This window comes from Pholis gunnellus (genome assembly GCF_910591455.1).
Source record: "Pholis gunnellus genome assembly, chromosome: 1".
In the NCBI taxonomy this organism is placed as follows: Eukaryota; Metazoa; Chordata; class Actinopteri; order Perciformes; family Pholidae; genus Pholis; species Pholis gunnellus.
The window spans coordinates 740,176-759,550 of NC_136528.1; the positions used below are offsets into that span (position 1 = coordinate 740,176).

The window sequence follows — 19,375 nt, forward strand, 5'->3', positions numbered from 1 at the left end:
TAAACTCCTCCTCCTCTTCCTCAGGCTGTGGTTGCGATGATGATGATGATGATGATGATGATGGTGATGATGATGACGACGGAGGCAGCAGCCGTGCCGAAAGGAGGCGGCCAATCAAAACACTCGGCGAAGACACACAGGAAGTCCTCTGATGGCGCGACGGTACAAACCGTCCCCCTGCAGCTGGACCCCAACGTGGTGGTTCCTCCCAGAACCATGAGGCCTCTGCAGAACGCGTCCATCTCCCCGTGGACCTACAAGTACGCAGAACACATTCCGTGAGACGACATGAGTGAACGGTGCCCCGTTAATCATAGTTACAGATGAAGATCGTCCTTCTTGTCTCCTCAGTGTCTCCCACGATGACTCCCTGTTCCCTCCGGTGCTGTCCGAGGCCCGCTGTCTGCTGGAGGGTTGTTTGGACTCGGACGGCCGTGAGGACCTGAGCCTGGAGTCCAAACCCATCATGCACCAGGTGCTGCTGCTGCGCCGGGTCAAGTCGGCGGCGGCGGCGGGGCCGGAGGCGGGGCCAGGATACCACTACCGGCTGGAGAACCGCCTCATCGCCGTGGGCTGCACCTGCGTCCGACCCGTCGTCCGACACCAGGACTAGGAGACCAGCAGAGACCCGGACCCGCTGCTAGGTGAGTCTGAGACCAGCAGGAGATTCTGTACGGAGGACCTGTACAATATGATTTCATAATTCTATCTTGTTATGAATTCATACGTCTAAATGAAGAGATAGAAACTTTATCAAATGTAAGAATTATAATCATTTACTAATATTAACTTTATACAGCACAACAAATGATCAATAGATAATCTATGAATCTATTCTGGAAGATATATTCCATCTGAATAACTTGTTATGAATTAAAAATGAATATAGACTTAGTTAAGATTGTTATTATTATTATTAACTCATAACTTTTCTGTGTATTTCATTTGTTTTGTGAGTTTTCCTTCATGCTGCTCCGTTCTGGATGAATTTGCATATTTGTGTTTTATTTGATATCTTATTTTTATTTGTCTCCAAACAGAAAACTGGACAAACTACACTCTGGAGCAGAAGTTTAAAACAGATACATTTATATATTATGTTCTATTTATGATTTCTATTTATGATACTATTTATAATTCATTTTAGTAATTATTTATTGATAATATTCTATTCACGTTGATGTATTTATTCAGAGGCTAAATGTGGTGTTGAATAATAAAAAGAATGTTTTAACAAAGAAGTAAAGTGTCATTGTTTTATTTCTGAATTTAAAATAGAATGTGATTTCTGTACATCATCTTCATCATCATCATCATCACCAAACACACCACAGCTGTAAACACTGAACACGATCGATTATCAGTTATTCACCAAGAAAATAAAGATCTTAGAATCAGCAGGAGGTCCTGTGACCGAGCTAGCGTTAGCCACATGAGCTAGCGTTAGCCACATGAGCTAGCGTTAGCCACATGAGCTAGCGTTAGCCACATGAGCTAGCTAGCTGTTTGTTGCTGATGCAAACACCGACTCGATCATTTAGTTCACAAACATGAGACCAAAAGTACAGAAAGCTGGACTCAGACTCGTCTTAGTTTTGGTAGTTTTGTGAGTTTTGTGAGTCTTTTGACTCGGACTCGTCTTAGTTTTGGTAGTTTTGTGAGTCTTTTGACTCGGACACTCATCTTCTACATTTCTATCCTTTGCTGGTGTCTGCCTCGGCCTGGTCTTGACTCACTATACTTTTTTACCATCGACCACTAGATGTCCCAATAGAGCCACATGTAGCTGATCACAGCTTTGGTCCTGTTCTACAGTGGCTGTAAGGATCTAAACGGTGCAGCTGATGGATCTGTTTGACGTGGATCCGTTGTGTATCAGGTAGCAGAGACTCCATCGACCCTCTTGGCGTAAAGGCCCGAGTTCAGTTCGGGTGTTTTCTGGACTAACGTTTCCTTTTTGGGTCCGGATTCAGGTTTGGTTCGGTTCGGTCCAACTTTTCCCGCCTTACTAAAGACTTTGATTCCTCGATCCGTGTACAATCACACAATCACACACACACCAAGACATTGGCACTGTTGGCATGGCAACAAAGCACAGTAAAAACCCCTGTGAACCATCTAGTGATGAATACGCAGCGTCCTTCGGAAGTCTTTTTTCTCGTTATCGAGAGTTTATCTCGTTAAAAAGAGTCCTGGTTGTAAAAGAGGAGGTCGAGCAGTCGGACTCGCCCTCAGCCCTCAGTCCTCCTTCTTCTTCTTCTTCTTCTTCTTCTTCTTCTTCTTCTTCTTCTTCTTCTTCTTCTTCTTCTCTCACTCTTTTCAGAGTCTCTTCCTGTCTCCCAGTCGGAGGCGTGTCGGGGATCTCAATCCTTTGAGCTCGTCAGCTCCAAAATGGCTTCCAAAGAAAGTTCAGCTTGTGTTGTGATCAGGCCATCAGGACACCTGGAGGCAGAATAAAGGGGGAGGAGTTAGCACATCGCTAACACACGGAGAATTCCACATTCAAGATGCAATTATCATGTTTACACTCAATAGAAATAAAAACAAAATACACTCTATGTTTCCTGGTTTGAGCCGTTTAGTTCCAATGAAGGAATTCTTAAAGCTATAGCGTCCAATGATGTTTGGAGAAGTTGTTCCAAAACACTTTGATCTACACATTTAAAGGACCCATTTAACATTTTTGGAAATATGCTTCTTTTGCTGACTTTGGTTACATGAGAAAAAAACATTCCATGTTTGTGAATCTACAGCCACGAAAACGTCGTTACACTGTAGTTTAAAATGGATTAAACAAACAAGATATTACATTTAAATCAGTGAGCTTCAGAGGTACTTTGGTTACCTTTGGACAGAACCAGGCTAGCTGTTTTTTGGTCTTTATGCTAAGCTAAGTTAATTTTATACACGTTTTCTCAAAAGTCAGCGTGAAATATTCAGAAATCGTTCTGTTAGCAAAGGTTAAAAAAACCTCAAGAGTTTGTGTGCAATACAGAGCCGGTGTCATGACGAGGGTTAGCTTAGCTTAGCATAAAGACCGGTAGCAGAGGGAAACAGCTAGCCTAGCTCTGTCCAAAGTTACCTACCGACAACTCCAGAGCTCTCTGAATAGCATGTTGTATCTTGTTTGTTAAATCCTGACTATTTATTGACAAAGCTGCCTTTACGCTAAGCTAAGCTAACCTCGTCTAGCTCTGTACTTATAACACGCAGACATGAGTTTGCTATTGATCTCTCTGCAGCCATAGTCCCAAAATGTCAAACTATTACTTTAAGAGCGCTTTCCCATTTAATGTTATTTTATAATTTTCATGGCACCACTGTCTTCATCTTTGGTCTCAGTGTGGCTACCCAGAATCCCCTCCTCCTCCTCCTCCTCCTCCTCCTCCTCCTCCTCCTCCTCCTCCTCCTCCTCCTCCTCCTCCTCCTCCTCCTCACCTCCACACTGTGCTTGTCCTGAAAGACACAAACACAAAACTCCCTTCAGTGATTCATTCCCACCAAATAGAATATTAAAGTCGGTTAAATGAGAGTAAGAAACATGACGATATAAAAACCTTCGTCCTCACCTCCACGTGCAGTCGCTCCTGTGAGGCGTTCAGGTGCATCTGCCGCTGCTCTTTGTCGGCGTCGGCGCGGTGCTCCTGGCGCTCTTTGGTCAGAGCTTTCTGAGCGACTTCCCGCTCGTGCTCCCTCCTCTCGGCCAGGTGCTTCAGAAGCTCCGCCTCCTGACACTAGAGAAATAGAATCCCGGTCATTTTCTATCGGATTTTACAGAAGAAAGGCCGGCTCCCCGTTTCTTCTATTATTTTCTGGAAGCATCATTTCTAATTTGACCGATGTCGCACGCAAGTGCTCCGTCTTTGGTCGATTTTGAAGGATCAATATTCAGAAGACCTCCATCGAACCGGTTCGCAGACTTGATACTGACAATCAGAAACCTGTCTGAAAGCGAGTGCTGTGGCCGTGATGTTCTAGGTTTCATGAATTCCTCCATAAATGTGGAGAAACACGGTTCAGATAACTTGTGGGGTTCCTCAGGGATCGACTGTAGGGCCACTGCTTTGTTTCCTGGTCCATCACAACAACTATTGAATGAAGTGAGACATTCATGTTCCCCTCAGAATGAATTGCAGTCACTTTGTTTGTTTTAATGACCAAATACCTGCAAAACTATTGACAATTCCAGTTAGCATTAGCTGTTCTTCGTGTGTAGTGCTAATAAGCTAACATTAGCATGTTAAAATGCTTAACTAAGAAAGTAGAGCTGCTGAAAAGCATGTTAGCATTATCATTGTCAGCATGTTAGCATGCTGGAGTTAGCATTTAGCCCAGAGCTCCGCTGGGCCTCGGTACAGCCCCACATTCGTCTTATTTTGGTCGTGAGAACTCGTGTGGCCTCACAATAACGATTAGGAATCATGTTTAATATTCACTCACCTTCCTCCTCTCCTGAGCAGCGTCCAGCTTCTTCTGGATCTCCTCCAGCGAGGGCTTCTGGCGAGGCGGCGTGGTCGCCCGGAGCTCGGGGCCGCCGTCGAAGGTGGGCGGCTTCAGGATGACCTCGAAGGCCTGGCCGCTCGTCCGCTTGCTCAGCTCGATCACCTCCATGTGCCGGATGTTGCACAGGTTCAGGTCCACCACGCCGGCTGCAAGAAAAGATCACCAGAACCGTGAAATGACAATAATATTATCAAGAACGTGGGGTTATCTCTCTATGTTCAGTATGTTTCCGGTTCCTGGTGTGTTGACAGCAAACCCTAACACAAGATAATCATGATGTCATGGTGTTTGACTGACAGATGGAACTAACTGCATGGTTCTGTCACACAGCGGTTGATTGATGCGAGGAGTAAAGAGGGTTGATGCTGACCTTCCTCTTTGTCGGCCGTGGGGGTTCTGGGTTGTGGGAGGATGCAGGAGCAGAAGAGAGACACCAGGGGGAGCTCTCGCATCTTCTCTCTGTACGCTGGAACATCCAGAGAGAGAGAAGAGAAGAGAAGCTGAGCAACAGATCTGCATCGATTCACAGGAATGTAGAACACGTCATAGAACCGAGAAGCATCACGAGACTAAAGTGAGTTTTACCTGCTAGAGTCATGCTGCTGCTGCTGCTTTCTGTCAAAGACACTGTGGTGAGGTAGAGTGTTCCTGAGGAGACACACGAGTCACATTCAGTTAATCCAGAGAGTCACACAGCGGATCTATGGACACAATCTGACAGCGTGAGCAGCAACGAGAGCCGACAACATGAAAGTCAAGGAACTCAAAAAGAAGAAGAACATGAAACAAAGAAAAGGTGAAATAAAGTTTAAGTGACCTGTGAATATATGCAATCAAGTATCATTTGGTAGATTTTGCGTCCTGTACTGCTAATAAAATACATTAAATTCAGTTTTGCTTGTTCCACACCGGTGTTGATTCACATCTGTACGAAGCTGAATCTCATCTTGATTTAAAGGTCTTCAAACACTCTGAGCCAGAAGAAGTTCATGAACCTTCATTCTACGAACTCATCTGGTGCATGAAGAGTTCCACATTCATAGAAACACAAACACTGTCTATCGTTCATCTTTCAAGCATCTTTTTAGCTTCTTCAGTCTGAACAAGAAACACAAAGAGATTCAAATCACAGACAAACAAAAAGCAAATCTTCATGTTAGAGAAACAGATCTTATTTGTAGATTCTGTTTGCCGCCTATTTTAAAGGGTTTATCCTGTAAGGGTCGATCCTAGTGTGTGTGTGTGTGTGTGTGTGTGTGTGTGCAGCCACTAAGCGATGATGTCATTGTTGCCAGTAAGCACATCACCTTCTGCAGAGTGCAGCACGCAGCTCACACACTGAACTGATTATAAAGAGAAGACAAACAACAACAAAATAAAAGATGCAGAAAAGAAAAAGAAGCAAAAAAGACAAAAAAAAAAAAGAAAGATTTAAAATGATTGAAATGATCTGCAGGTGAATAACAGAATGAATGGACCTGCGTTCCTTTGTTCACACCTTTGGTTTAAAAGAGGCTGCAGAAACGTGCAGAACGCTCAGAAACATGATGAAATGTTCACAAACACATGAAGACATTCAATACAAACATGAGGACTCACCCTGCAGTGATGCTCGGTCTCTCTGCTCAGAGTGAAGATCTGCAGCTCAGCAGCATCAGCACCACACAGCAGCCTGCTGCATGACATCACCAACCAGCCATCCCATTGGCCGGCGGGGATGCTGGGCTGTGATTGGTCCAGAGGGAGGAGGAGGAGGAGGAGGAGGAGGAGGAGTGGAGGTTTGATTTCAGAGGAATCCTCCTGATCTCTGACAGAAAGCTCTTCATCATGGTTTTACTGGAGAATTCTGTTTTTCATTAGAGATCAACACGAGTTCATCAGTCACCGATCAGCTGATCGATCCCGTCTGACTCATGACATCACGTCTTCTACCAGGAGACAGAGAATCTGACTGAACTCATCCAAACAATAAATAACAATGCTGTTTTAAAGTGAAGAACTTTTGCTTTACGACCGTTTAATTCTGTTCAAATTCGGAAATACGGGCGGAGACAGAACATCTCCATCTGATGGAATAATACTGCAGTAGTACCCAAATAATACAAAGCAGTAGTACCGTAATAATACTGCAGTAGTACCGTAATAATACTGCAGTAGTACCCTAATAATACAAAAAAGCAGTACCGTAATAATACTGCAGTAGTACTGTAATAATACTGCAGTAGTACCCTAATAATACAAAGCAGTAGTACCCTAATAATACTGCAGTAGTACTATAATAATACAGCAGTAGTAACCTAATAATACTGCGGTAGTACCCTAATAATACTGCACTAGTACCCTAATAATACAAAGCAGTAGTACCGTAATAATACTGCAGTAGTACCCTAATATTACTGCAGTAGTACTGTAATAATACAGCAGTTGTACCCTAATAATACTGCAGTAGTACTGTAACAATACAGCAGTAGTACCCTAATAATACTGCGGTAGTACCCTAATAATACTGCAGTAGTACCCTAATAATACAAAGCAGTAGTACCGTAATAATACTGCAGTAGTACCCTAATATTACTGCAGTAGTACTGTAATAATACTAAAGTAGTACCGTAACCGTAATAATACAAAGCAGTAGTACTGTAATAATACTATAGTACTGTAATAACACTAAAGTAGTGCCGTAACCGTAATAATACTGCAGTAGTACTGTAATAATACTGCAGTAGTACTGTAATAATACATCGGTAGTACCCTAATAATACAAAGCAGTAGTACTGTAATAATACTGCAGTAGTACCCTAATAATACAAAGCAGTAGTACCCTAATAATACTGCAGTAGTACTGTAATAATACAGCAGTAGTACCGTAATAATACTGCAGTAGTACTGTAATAATACTGCAGTAGTACTGTAATAATACATCAGTAGTACCTTAATAATACAAAGCAGTAGTACTGTAATAATACTGCAGTAGTACCCTAATAATACAAAGCAGTAGTACCCTAATAATACTGCAGTAGTACTGTAATAATACAGCAGTAGTACTGTAATAATACAGCAGTAGTACTGTAATAATACTGCAGTAGTACTGTAATAATACATCAGTAGTACCCTAATAATACTGCAGCAAATGAAGTTACACAGAAATAAAATAAAGAAATTATGAAAACTGTATGCAGTCAAACTTGTGGAGACCAGGATCTGGTTGGATCTGGTTCTGAGGAAAATGTCAGCTCTAAATTTAAAGGCTGACAGCGAGCCGTTAGTCATCCCGACTGTTTCTGAGTATTAACGCCTCCGTCTGTCGCTCTGGTTCAAAGCCAGACAGTCGCTCCTCATTCAGACTCTTCAGAAGCACACACACGTTTTTATGTTGATAAGAACTCAAAAAGCTTTGATCAGAGAAGTAAGAGGAAGTAAGAGTTCACTGCTTTTATTCTGAAGGTCTCAACTGGATTATGTCCATTTCAGTGGATCCCGTTAGAGTTTATATTTGCACACGTTCTCCGAAAGTTGATCAAAATGAAGTGACGGGAAACCGATCACCAAAAATAAATGTTGTCAAGTTCACAGCATTTCTGTTGTCTCCACACGGCTCTCAACATGGCGACGGCTGAGTCAGCGGCTAGCAGCTAACGGTGCTAACAGAGCCGACAGGACGGCATCATCAGCGAAAACATAAACAAATTATGAAGATTAAAAAAATAAAACTCAACCTGTAAACTGAAGGTGTGACATCACCACTGCTGCAGCTGGAAGCTGATTGGCTGCAGGACGATTCGTCATGTGACCTCCGACTCCAACACGACTGGCAGCCAGCAGGGGACTACAGTTCCCATCAGGCACCACGGCAGAACACAGTGTTCTCACACACTATTCCTCCTCTCCTCCTCATACTGAACCAGATGATGTAATGCAGCTGCAGTGTGTGTGTGTGTGTGTGTGTGTGTGTGTGTGTGTGTGTGTGGAGGAGGTTAGGTGAGCGAGGCCTCAGCAACAAGGAGAGAGAAACCTCCTCCACATCCCAACTGGTGATGTCATCTGCAGCCAATCAGCTGAGAGCTCTCAGAGCCACACTGCGTGTGTGTGTGTGTGTGTGTGTGTGTGTGTGTGTGTGTGTGTGTGTGTGTGTGTGTGGCTTCAAAGTCAAATCAGGATTCAGCAGAAACAACACATCTGCAGCAAACAGACGTTTACAGTAGAACATAAAATATAAATATAAAATAAGAATGTAACACAAATATAAGCTAATAGAGTGAAAATAAAATAGAACAAAATAGAATAAAAATGAAATACAATAAAATAAAACAGAATATTTTCAAATAGAACTGAAATCAAAACATAATAACAGATATTATAAACAGAGCAGTCATGTGATGTAAAGGGGGCGGGGCTCTGCAGGCTGCTGCTTTCGAGGACACAGCAGCAGATCAACTGGAAGCCATGACATCATCTCTCGAGTCCGGACGATGATGTCACCAACAATGAGGTCACTGCACTGCGCTGGACAGAGTGATGTCATGACAATGTGACCGAAAAGAAAGAGAGAGAGAGAGAGAGAGAGAGAGAGAGAGAGAGAGAGAGAGAGAGAGAGAGAGAGAGAGAGAGAGAGAGAGAGAGAGAGAGAGAGAGAGAGAGAGAGAGAGAGAGAGAGACAGAGAGAGAGAGATGAGGCTGATTAGAAATGAAGAAGTGTGTGTGAGAGTTTGTGTGTAGGTGTGTGTGTGTGTGTGGTGTGTGAATGAGCAGTCTGACTCTCAGCCAGCAGTCGTGTGTTTGTTTGTGTCGGCGAGGCGTCGTGACTCTCAGCGTTTCTGTTTGTGCTCGTGTCTGTAGCCCACTGAGGAAGAGGAGGAGAGAGAGAGAGAGAGAGAGAGAGAGAGAACAGACCAGAGTGGGTTGGATGTCAACTGAGTCACTGCAGAGGCTTCCAGAGACTGACCTGAGAGAGAGAGAGAGAGAAAGAGAGACAGAGAGAGAGAGACAGAGAGACAGAGAGAGAGAGACAGAGAGACAGAGAGACAGAGAGACAGAGAGACAGAGAGAGAGAGACAGAGAGAGAGAGACAGAGAGACAGAGAGACAGAGAGAGAGAGACAGTTTTATTAATATTATTGTATGTTTAATTTTTGTGATGCTTTGGCAATACCGTTTCTAAATGTTCATACCAATAAAGCAAATTGAATTGAATTGAATTGAGAGAGAGAGACAAATTGAAAAACATGGAAACAGACTGAAACACATTGCTGCTCATTAAGTTTGTTTCTTTGTGACTCATCTTTACAAACATTCAGCACCTTTAAACTTGATGAAAGCAGATTCTTAAATCAGTTTTCTTGTCTTCATTCTGAAATCACTGCTGCAAAGTTTAACAATGAACATAATCAAGAATACTTGAAGCATGAAACCAGCTCGTACAGCATCTACCAAACGTTACTGCTCTTTGTTTGTGCGTTTAAAGTTTAAAAAGATGATTTGAGTTAAAATGAATGTTTGTGATGCAAGTTACAAAACTCAGGTCAAATAAAGATAAATCAGTAAAGAGTAATATTTGTCCCTGAATCGAAGTATAAAAATACTCGAGTACCTGGAGTTTGCGCTGCAGAGCAGTACTTGATGTTCCACCTCTGCTGTTTCAGAGAGTGGGAACGTGAGTCAGCTGCTCTTCAGTGTGAAACCACGCTGCTGCGTAGGCGACGGCACAGATGGTGGAATCTGAATCCATTCAGAGCTCCGACATGAATGAGGACGAACCTCCACAGATTCACAATCATCAGAAACATCAGAGGACACAAAGCCACGGCTGTCAGCGCTGCTGTTGTTCACAGCGTGGTGCGTTTGATGGAGTGAACAGAGCGTGGGAGTTCAGAGAGAAAAGGGAAGCAACATGAAACACCAGAACCTTCATGGAGGATCATTACAGGATTAGCGTTTAGCTAGCTGGAGCTAATAAGCTGCACACTCACGGGATTGAGACTAAAAAACTATTTTTATTTGCATATTTAAACATGCTTCATTCACGTATCTCTATGTGCTTCATTGACATATTTAAATGAGGTAATATGCAAATATTTGGTGCAAAATCTGCCCTTTTTAATCCAAATGAGCCCGATTGCAAAAACAGTCCGATCCACAAAGATGGCCGCTGGTCCACGCTGATTATGAACGCTGGCTGGTTGGTGTAAAACGCATCACTTCCTGTGCGCCAGCGAGGGAAAAGTCTAGTCAGCATTGTGTGACCAAGGGACGTCATGTGTAGGTTCTAAAGGGGAACCGGTAGGACGGTAAAAACCTGTTAGCATTGACGCGGTCAGCAGTCCTGCTATCGGTACGTTCTTAGTTCTGCAGTGAGACGTCCTCGTCTCAAACTCTCTCTCTCCCTTTGTCTCTCTCTCTCTCTCTCTCTCTCTCTCTCTCCTCATGATCAGAGAGAAGGAAACGTTGTAGAACTCTGGTCGTCTCAAACACAATAAAACTCTCACAAGTAAGTTCATCACAACATGTGACCAACGAGCAGAACATCAGTCTGTCTGTGGAGCAGCCGTCAGGTAACGGTGGTGATGTCATACGGTGGTGATGTCATACGGTAGTGATGTCATACGGTGGTGATGTCATACGGTAGTGATGTCATACAGAGGATCACCAATGAGAGACGATCACTGAGATCATTGATGAGATGAGAATGTACTTTAAAGATTTGGGGACTTCTTTGTAGATCGTCGGTCAAAAAGAACCGATAAGAATATCGCTAACATCCCAACGAGGCCCGTCCCTCGTCACGATGACATCAGAAGGCCGATGTCATCGTGAACTACATCCTGTCAAACAGTTTAAATAAAAATCACATTTGAACTAAAAGCTCACTTTTATTTGAGGATCATAAATCCTTTCAGTGCCTTTACAAACAAACGTCAACAGAAGAGAAGTCTTCTCATAAAAAAATAGAACTTTAGTTTCTCTTCTCAGGGAGGAAGCAGCCAATCAGCTTCACCGATCAGACTCAAAGAGTTCAGGTTTACGTGCTGTTCTTCTGTTCCAGGAGATAGTCTGTGTCCATCTCCTTCACCTTCTCTCTGTCAATGTCTTTCTCCTGACAGGGTCAGAGGTCAGAGGTCAGGGGTCCTCGGGCATCGCACACTTCCTGTTCCGGACCTGAACCACTTCCTTCCTCTCCTTCAGGAAGGTTCCAAAGGAGTCGACTTCTTTGCTCTCCTCCGTTGCTAGAAATGAATGAAAAACATTTCCTTCAGATTTAAATTCATCATTTAAAAGGTGTGAAATTAAAAACACTGATATCTCATCAATAAATATTATCTCTGTAAAGATATAGAGGAGTAAAGTCTTTCTGGGTCGTTAAAGCTCCTCGCTGGGTTCACAGAGCCAGCCGCCTTTAAGTGCACGAGTGGCCATTTAGGGCATGCTAGTGCACGAGAGAGGCCTTTTAGGGCATGCTAGTGCATGTGACTGGTCTTTTAGTGCACGTTAGTGCATGAGAGCTTACTTTTTAGTGCATGTGAGGCATTAGGTTAACACCGTTAGCACTGTTAGCTGCTAGCCGTTGGCTCAGCCAGCGCCATGTTGAGAGCCGTGTGGAGGCAACAAAGTATTATTGTTAATCCGACCACGTTGTTGTGTGCAGGTGATCACTGAGGACTCTTTTAGGTGTCATGGTGTGTAAACGGCGTTTTCTTTTCTCACCGCTGTGATCGATGTCGTCCGTGTCGCTGTCCTCGTCCTCCTCGCTGTCGTCAGGGTTACCACGCGTCATGATGAGGTCACTGGGCCCGGCTATGTCGGCTCTGTCTGCAGACAGGAAGTCAATCGGTTAAAAGAATACAACAATATAAAACACAGAGCAACAAGCCTGCATCTAAACTGGACACGGCTAGCTCACGTAGCACCGAGCTAGCTAACGTTACAGCTCACCTATACATCTCACTGCCAATGCTAACGCTAACACAGCAGTTCCTGCTGCTTCACATTGAAACACTTTAACTGGACAAACAGTTCTTCTTGACAAACGACAGAGCTGTAAACCACAGCGTCACCGGTAAAAACCTCCTCGTCATCGGTCGGCCGTACCTGATGAAGGTGTGCTCGTCATGTCCACGGCTCCCAGGTCCTTCCTGAGTCGCTCCAGCTGCTCCTGCTGCTTCCTGCTCTGAGCGTCCGCCTGATGGGACAGGAAGTCAGTTAACCCTCTTTGATTTCCTCTACAAAATAAAAGACCTGCTCTGTGGAAATGGAACAGTCATGAGTAGAAGTAGGCAGCACGGAGCTACGTGTTATACATTAAACTATTCACATGTTCCAGCCTCTCAAATATCACAATGTTAAGCTCAGTGTTCAGCACACATGTTGGCAGCTTTTGGGGTTCAGAGGGTCAAAACAAGGAGACATCATCATAATAATACATTTTATTTCTAGAGCGCTTTCATCATTCTCAAAGACGCTTTACATTAAAATCATCATATAACAGAAAGCTATACGCTAACATCTTAAAACACATGTGAACATCTCACCAGCTGTTTACGGAGTCGTTCGTACTCGGGTCGATAGTCTCTGAGGAAAGAGGAGTTCATCACTCAGACCTCTCCGTTAGAAGAGAATTCATCAAATAATAAACATCTTATAGAATAAAAACTTATATTTATATATTGTTTCAGTGTTTTGGATTTGTCCTTAATGACTGAATTTAATTTGGTGTTTAACAGTTTAAACATTTAAATGTGTAAAAGATAAAGAAATGTGACGACAAACCGTCTGATGTGATGAACGAGTGAAACAAACCTCTCGTACTCCAGCACGGCGTCCTCCACCTGAACGAACAGCTCGTCCAATCCGCTCCCTGTCACCGCGGACACGCCCACCACCTGCACACACAACACCACCTTTAGAACCGTGGTTCTACTGACCCTCTCCTGCTGGGTTCTACTGACCCTCTACTCTCCTGCTGGGTTCTACTGACTCTTTACTCTCCTGCTGGGTTCTACTGACTCTTTACTCTCCTGCTGGGTTCTAATGACTCTTTATTCTCCTGCTGGGTTCTACTGACTCTTTACTCTCCTGCTGGGTTCTACTGACTCTTTACTCTCCTGCTGGGTTCTACTGACTCTTTACTCTCCTGCTGGGTTCTACTGACTCTTTACTCTCCTGCTGGGTTCTACTGACTCTTTACTCTCCTGCTGGGTTCTACTGACTCTTTATTCTCCTGCTGGGTTCTACTGACTCTTTACTCTCCTTCTGGGTTCTAATGACTCTTTACTCTCCTGCTGGGTTCTACTGACTCTTTACTCTCCTGCTGGGTTCTACTGACTCTTTACTCTCCTGCTGGGTTCTACTGACTCTTTATTCTCCTGCTGGGTTCTACTGGCTTTAGTGAATGGAGTCTGGTGAGTTTGAAGAGATCTTCAAACTGTGGCTCTACTCTGCGTTCCTCTTAAATGTGATCCGTGTCTCCGGTCAGTCGGGCCTCCTGGTCCTCTTACCCTCAGGTTGGTGTAGAACTCGTCCAGCACCAGACTCATGGAGCGCGTCAGGTTGCTCACGTACGAGGTCTCCTGGTTCAGAGCGTCCTGGAAGACCTCGAAGTCCTGCATCCACTCCACCGCGAAGCTGTGGTCGATGATGTCGGTCTGCACAAACAACAACAAATAGTCAACGAATCAACAAGATGTAAAGATGTAAAAAAAGATGATCACATGGCTGACAGGAAGTGACCTCACTTTGTTCATGGCGACGATGAAGGGCAGCTTGGTCTTGTAGAGAATACTGGAGGAGGCACAGAGAGAAAGAAGTGAAACCAGAACTACTGACGGACGCTAACGCACGAAAACCAACGAGACAGGAAGACCTGAACCACCAGGAGAGCTGCTGGGGTCCTTGTTCTCAGTCTGCAGTGAATGAATGTGCAGACAGCACAGGATCACTGTGATGCTGAAGAAAACATCACAAACTTCAACATCTGCAAAGTATTATCTTTCAAATCATGTTTTTTATTGTTTCTTCAACTATAGCAAATAAAGTCATAAGTACAAATAATAAAATACTACTAAACTAGAATGATATACTACATATTGTATTAATATAGTATTAATACCACTCACAGTCTAAAGTTTATTAAAGTGCTGTAATCTCGTGAACACTGAGAACACTTCATATTTAATACACAGTGTGCAGTTCTCTTCTCTGCTCTGGTGGCGCCCCCTGCTGGATGTATTCAGTACAAAACACTGTTTTACTGTTTCTTTCTATGATTTTAAGAGCAGTCCAGTATTGTGGTATTTCAACACGTGACTCGTAGTTTTAGTTAAAGTAACAGATTTTTGATTGAGTGCTTGTGTTAGTTTTTAGTCAATGTGTTCATAGATCTCTAATATTAAATAGGTGAGGACAGTGTTATTATTACTGATGGACAACACCACCAACATAACCTCCACTGTGAAGTGGTTCAGTCATTGGTACCTGCAGGCGTACAGCATATTGGACATGAACGTGACGGGGCTGACGCTGCGAGACGTGTCCATCACGTAGATCACCACACAAGGAAAGGATGAGGCCTGAAAGACACAAAACATTAACCCTGTGAGATACAACGTGATACAATGGTGATACAACGTGATACAAGGTGATACAACGTGAAACAACGGTGATACAACGGTGATACAACGTGATACAACGGTGATACAACGGTGATACAACGTAATACAACGTGATACAACGGTGATACAACGTAATACAACGGTGATACAACGGTGATACAACGTAATACAACGTGATACAACGGTGATACAACGTAATACAACGTGATACAACGGTGATACAACGGTGATTCAACGTGATACAACGGTGATACAACGTAATACGACGGTGATACAACGTAATACGACGGTGATACAACGTAATACAACGGTGATACAACGGTGATACAACGTAATACAACGGTGATACAACGTAATACGACGGTGATACAACGTAATACGACGGTGATACAACGTAATACAACGGTGATACAACGGTGATACAATGGTGATACAACGTAATACAACGGTGATACAACGTAATACGACGGTGATACAACGTAATACGACGGTGATACAACGTAATACGACGGTGATACGTGATACAACTGTGATTCAACGTGATACAACTGTGATACAACGTAATACAGTGGTGATATAAAGTCCTGCTCCTCTCCTCTCCATGACAATCTGACGATAAAGACGTTTATTTTTCCAGCTTCTGGCTGATAAACGGTTCAGAGTGTTAACTCGCTGTGATGTGATCAATAAGAGAAAACAGAGAGTCAGACCCACCAGAGTCTCCGTGATGATGGTTCCAGACGCAGACCAGGTGAAGACTTCAATCTGACCCGGGGTGTCGATCAGAATGTAGCTGCAGAGGAGACACGAGAGGACAGGAGACATGAGAGGACATGAGACATGAGAGGACATGAGAGGACAGGAGACACGAGAGGACAGGAGACACGAGGGGACATGAGAGGACATGAGAGGGCAGGAGACACGAGGGGACATGAGAGGACAGGAGACATGAGAGGACATGAGAGGACAGGAGACATGAGAGGACAGGAGACACGAGAGGACAAGAGACACAAGAGGACAGGAGACACAAGAGGACAGGAGACACGAGAGGACAGGAGAGTAGACATGAGAGGACATGAGAGGACAGGAGACACGAGAGTGGTGATGTTTTCTATGATTTTAAGGTGATGTTTTCTATGATTTTAAGGTGGTTTTCTATGATTTTAAGGTGGTTTTCTATGATTTTAAGGTGATGTTTTCTATGATTTTAAGGTGATGTTTTCTATGATTTTACGGTGATGTTTTCTATGATCTTAAGGTGATGTTTTCTATGATTTTAAGGTGATGTTTTCTATGATTTTAAGGTGATGTTTTCTATGATTTTAAGGTGATGTTTTCTATGATTTTAAGGTGATGTTTTCTATGATTTTAAGGTGATGTTTTCTATGATTTTAAGGTGATGTTTTCTATGATTTTAAGGTGATGTTTTCTATGATTTTACGGTGATGTTTTCTATGATTTTACGGTGATGTTTTCTATGATCTTAAGGTGATGTTTTCTATGATTTTAAGGTGATGTTTTCTATGATTTTAAGGTGATGTTTTCTATGATTTTAAGGTGATGTTTTCTATGATTTTACGGTGATGTTTTCTATGATTTTAAGGTGATGTTTTCTATGATCTTAAGGTGATGTTTTCTATGATCTTAAGGTGATGTTTTCTATGATTTTAAGGTGATGTTTTCTATGATCTTAAGGTGATGTTTTCTATGATCTTAAGGTGATGTTTTCTATGATCTTAAGGTGATGTTTTCTATGATCTTAAGGTGATGTTTTCTATGATCTTAAGGTGATGTTTTCTATGATCTTAAGGTGATGTTTTCTATGATTTTAAGGTGATGTTTTCTATGATTTTAAGGTGATGTTTTCTATGATTTTAAGGTGATGTAGTTCAGGTAGTACCATTACTCACCGGTGGTTCTGCTGCTTCTTCTCCAAGAAGTGCATCACCTGAGGAACAGAAAACAAAAACACTTAAAAACCAACTCATTTATAACAGTCGTACGTTTTAGTTTTAAGTCGTCGTCATCTTTTGATTTAAATAGTTCAACTCTTTGGTTCGGTATCTTATAGAGAGGCGGAGTCAAGACTGGGTCACCTGATCAAAGCGCGTGGCGAACAGGTTGAGTGACGTCACGATGCCCCCGTTGGGTCCGAGGCCGTACTGCTTCATCACCTCCTTGTAGTTCACGGTGTCCCGGATGTCTGAGGGACAGAAGACAGACGGACGGACTGAAGGCTACAGAGAGAGCTGAGAACCGAATAATGTTTGTCTGGACCGACTAAATGAGGAATGTGCTGTAATTACTGTAAAAAAACTTTTCTCTCTTTTCTGTGGACTTTAGTGTGAATTGAATCATTGAAGAGGATACTTAGTTAGCTAGCTGGCTAATTCCACCATGCTTTGATGCTACAAAGAAAAGCTAGCGTATGCTATTTGGTGACTAGAGATTATAGTCAGGTCAGAGTTCTGTAAAGGGTCGGTTCTGGTGACAACATACAGGATACATTCTTTGTGTTTACATGCAGGGGCTTGGATATGTGGATGCTAGCGATTAGCATTAGTGGTTCACAGGCTAACGGAAACGGCTACTCTTCAGTAATACTCCTCGACCCTCAGTCGGTTTAATAGGAGGATACAGAGGAGTTCTAAAACCCCAAAGTGAGTCGTCATTTTCTCACTTCTTGTTCACTCGTCTGGAAGTCAATGTGTTGTTTGCTAGATGTCTGAAATAAGAGATTTTAACGTGGCTATTTTTCAACTAGTGAACAGGAAGTGACCATATTGAGGAGGAGTGACGTAGAGACCTGAGTCAGACCAGTCATTTTTGTAGTTTTGGGTTTAGTTGCTCTTTAAATACGTAGTTTGGGGTTTAGCTGCTCTATAAATACGTCGTTTGGGGTTTAGTTGCTCTTTAAATACGTAGTTTGGGGTTTAGTTGCTCTTTAAATACGTAGTTTGGGGTTTAGTTGCTCTTTAAATACGTAGTTTGGGTGTTTAGTTGCTCTTTAAATACGTAGTTTGGGGTTTAGTTGCTCTTTAAATACGTAGTTTGGGGTTTAGTTGCTCTTTAAATACGTAGTTTGGGGTTTAGTTGCTCTTTAAATACGTAGTTTGGGTGTTTAGTTGCTCTTTAAATACGTAGTTTGGGGTTTAGTTGCTCTTTAAATACGTAGTTTGGGTGTTTAGTTGCTCTTTAAATACGTAGTTTGGGTGTTTAGTTGCTCTTTAAATACGTAGTTTGGGTGTTTAGTTGCTCTTTAAATACGTAGTTTGGGTGTTTGCTCACCGATGTTTGCGGGGAAGGGGACCTCGTGGACTGCCGGGTCCAGGTTGATGACGTATGGGGGGGTTTTCGCAGAGTGGAGGTGAGCCGTCAGCCTCTGGAGGAAACACAAACACACTGAAGTCACAACGGAGGTTGGTGCTTTTTACAAAAGGAAAAACAATCTCAGAGATGATGTAATCATTATTATCAGCCTCACAAGGAAGTTTAGATATTTGTTACTAATTACTGATGAGTGTATATATTAAGAGTCCCACAGTGGGGACAGTTACTATTATTATTAATAATTTATATATTATTATTATGTTATATTATTTTATATATATAGTATAGTGCAAACAAGACAGTATACACACAAGATTTATAAATGAGTAAATAAGGAATAAAACAGTAAAGAATATTAAATAAAAATTCACAATAACTAAAATAACTAAAATATGATATATACAGAGAGAATAATTGTAGTATTCTGTAGAATAGTACTTGATAGGCTATAACGTTAGCTAGCATTAGCCTACAGCAGACATGCTAACAGCTGCCTGACGAAGCTAACTCACGCAGTTAGCTCTTCTGTTAGCCACACATCGCTAACTCACCTGAACGAAGGTGGTTTTCCCGGAGCCCGCCATGCCCAGCACGAGGAGACACACGGGTTTGTCTCCCGGAGTCCCGCTGTCTGTCCCCGCTGCGGGACTCTCCTGGTTCTCCGTTAAACCCGCCTCAGCACCGGGACACTGCTCCGCATCGGCCATGTTGTCTGATGCTGTGTGGAAACCGGGCTGCCGTAAAGGCAATGGTACTGTCGTAAAACGTGACGGTGGACGGGAGGAGGAGGAGGAGGAGCAGTACTCACTACTAACCGCTAGAGGGAAGCACAAACTAGATCAGGAAAGGTGCTTCCCAGGCAGCAATCCTCCAGATCACAGTATAAAGGAAGAGCTGAACAGGCGGAGGCGTGGCAGCACATTTGAATGTCCAGTGGATGAA

General features: G+C 43.0%; 2 protein-coding genes and 1 pseudogene across 4 annotated transcripts; 1 reads left to right on the forward strand and 2 right to left on the reverse strand.

Annotated features, from left to right (window-relative positions):
* Nucleotides 1–72: 72 nt before the first annotated feature.
* On the forward strand, nt 73–1,124 carry LOC306696613 (interleukin-17F-like; the record flags this gene model as incomplete). Its single annotated transcript, XM_079160274.1, has 3 exons — nt 73–260; nt 352–644; nt 1,041–1,124. 2 exons carry the CDS (start codon nt 73–75, stop codon nt 611–613), a joined length of 450 nt encoding a protein of 149 aa, XP_079016400.1. The 3' UTR covers nt 614–644; nt 1,041–1,124.
* Nucleotides 1,125–2,425: 1,301 nt separating this feature from the next.
* Nucleotides 2,426–7,773, reverse strand: LOC306696623 (stathmin-4-like; annotated as a pseudogene). The gene is made up of 7 exons: nt 7,689–7,773; nt 5,089–5,151; nt 4,874–4,969; nt 4,441–4,649; nt 3,570–3,734; nt 3,319–3,456; nt 2,426–2,442 (listed from the first exon to the last, which is right to left on the reverse strand). The product of its transcript is annotated as a stathmin-4-like (transcript).
* A 3,575-nt stretch (nt 7,774–11,348) lies between these two features.
* On the reverse strand, nt 11,349–19,153 carry gpn1 (GPN-loop GTPase 1). 2 transcript variants are annotated; one of them, XM_079166474.1, is made up of 13 exons: nt 18,985–19,153; nt 18,392–18,485; nt 17,200–17,306; nt 17,014–17,051; nt 15,818–15,896; nt 14,967–15,061; nt 14,228–14,273; nt 13,991–14,137; nt 13,293–13,375; nt 13,025–13,064; nt 12,585–12,675; nt 12,201–12,305; nt 11,349–11,722 (listed from the first exon to the last, which is right to left on the reverse strand). In XM_079166474.1, the coding sequence occupies exons 1-13, from the start codon at nt 19,138–19,140 to the stop codon at nt 11,616–11,618; spliced, it is 1,188 nt and encodes a 395-aa protein (XP_079022600.1). In that variant the 5' UTR covers nt 19,141–19,153; the 3' UTR covers nt 11,349–11,615. The 2 variants fall into 2 exon arrangements, with proteins under 2 accessions (XP_079022600.1, XP_079022601.1); XM_079166475.1 differs by having other exon boundaries at nt 18,392–18,529; nt 18,985–19,051.
* Nucleotides 19,154–19,375: the final 222 nt, after the last annotated feature.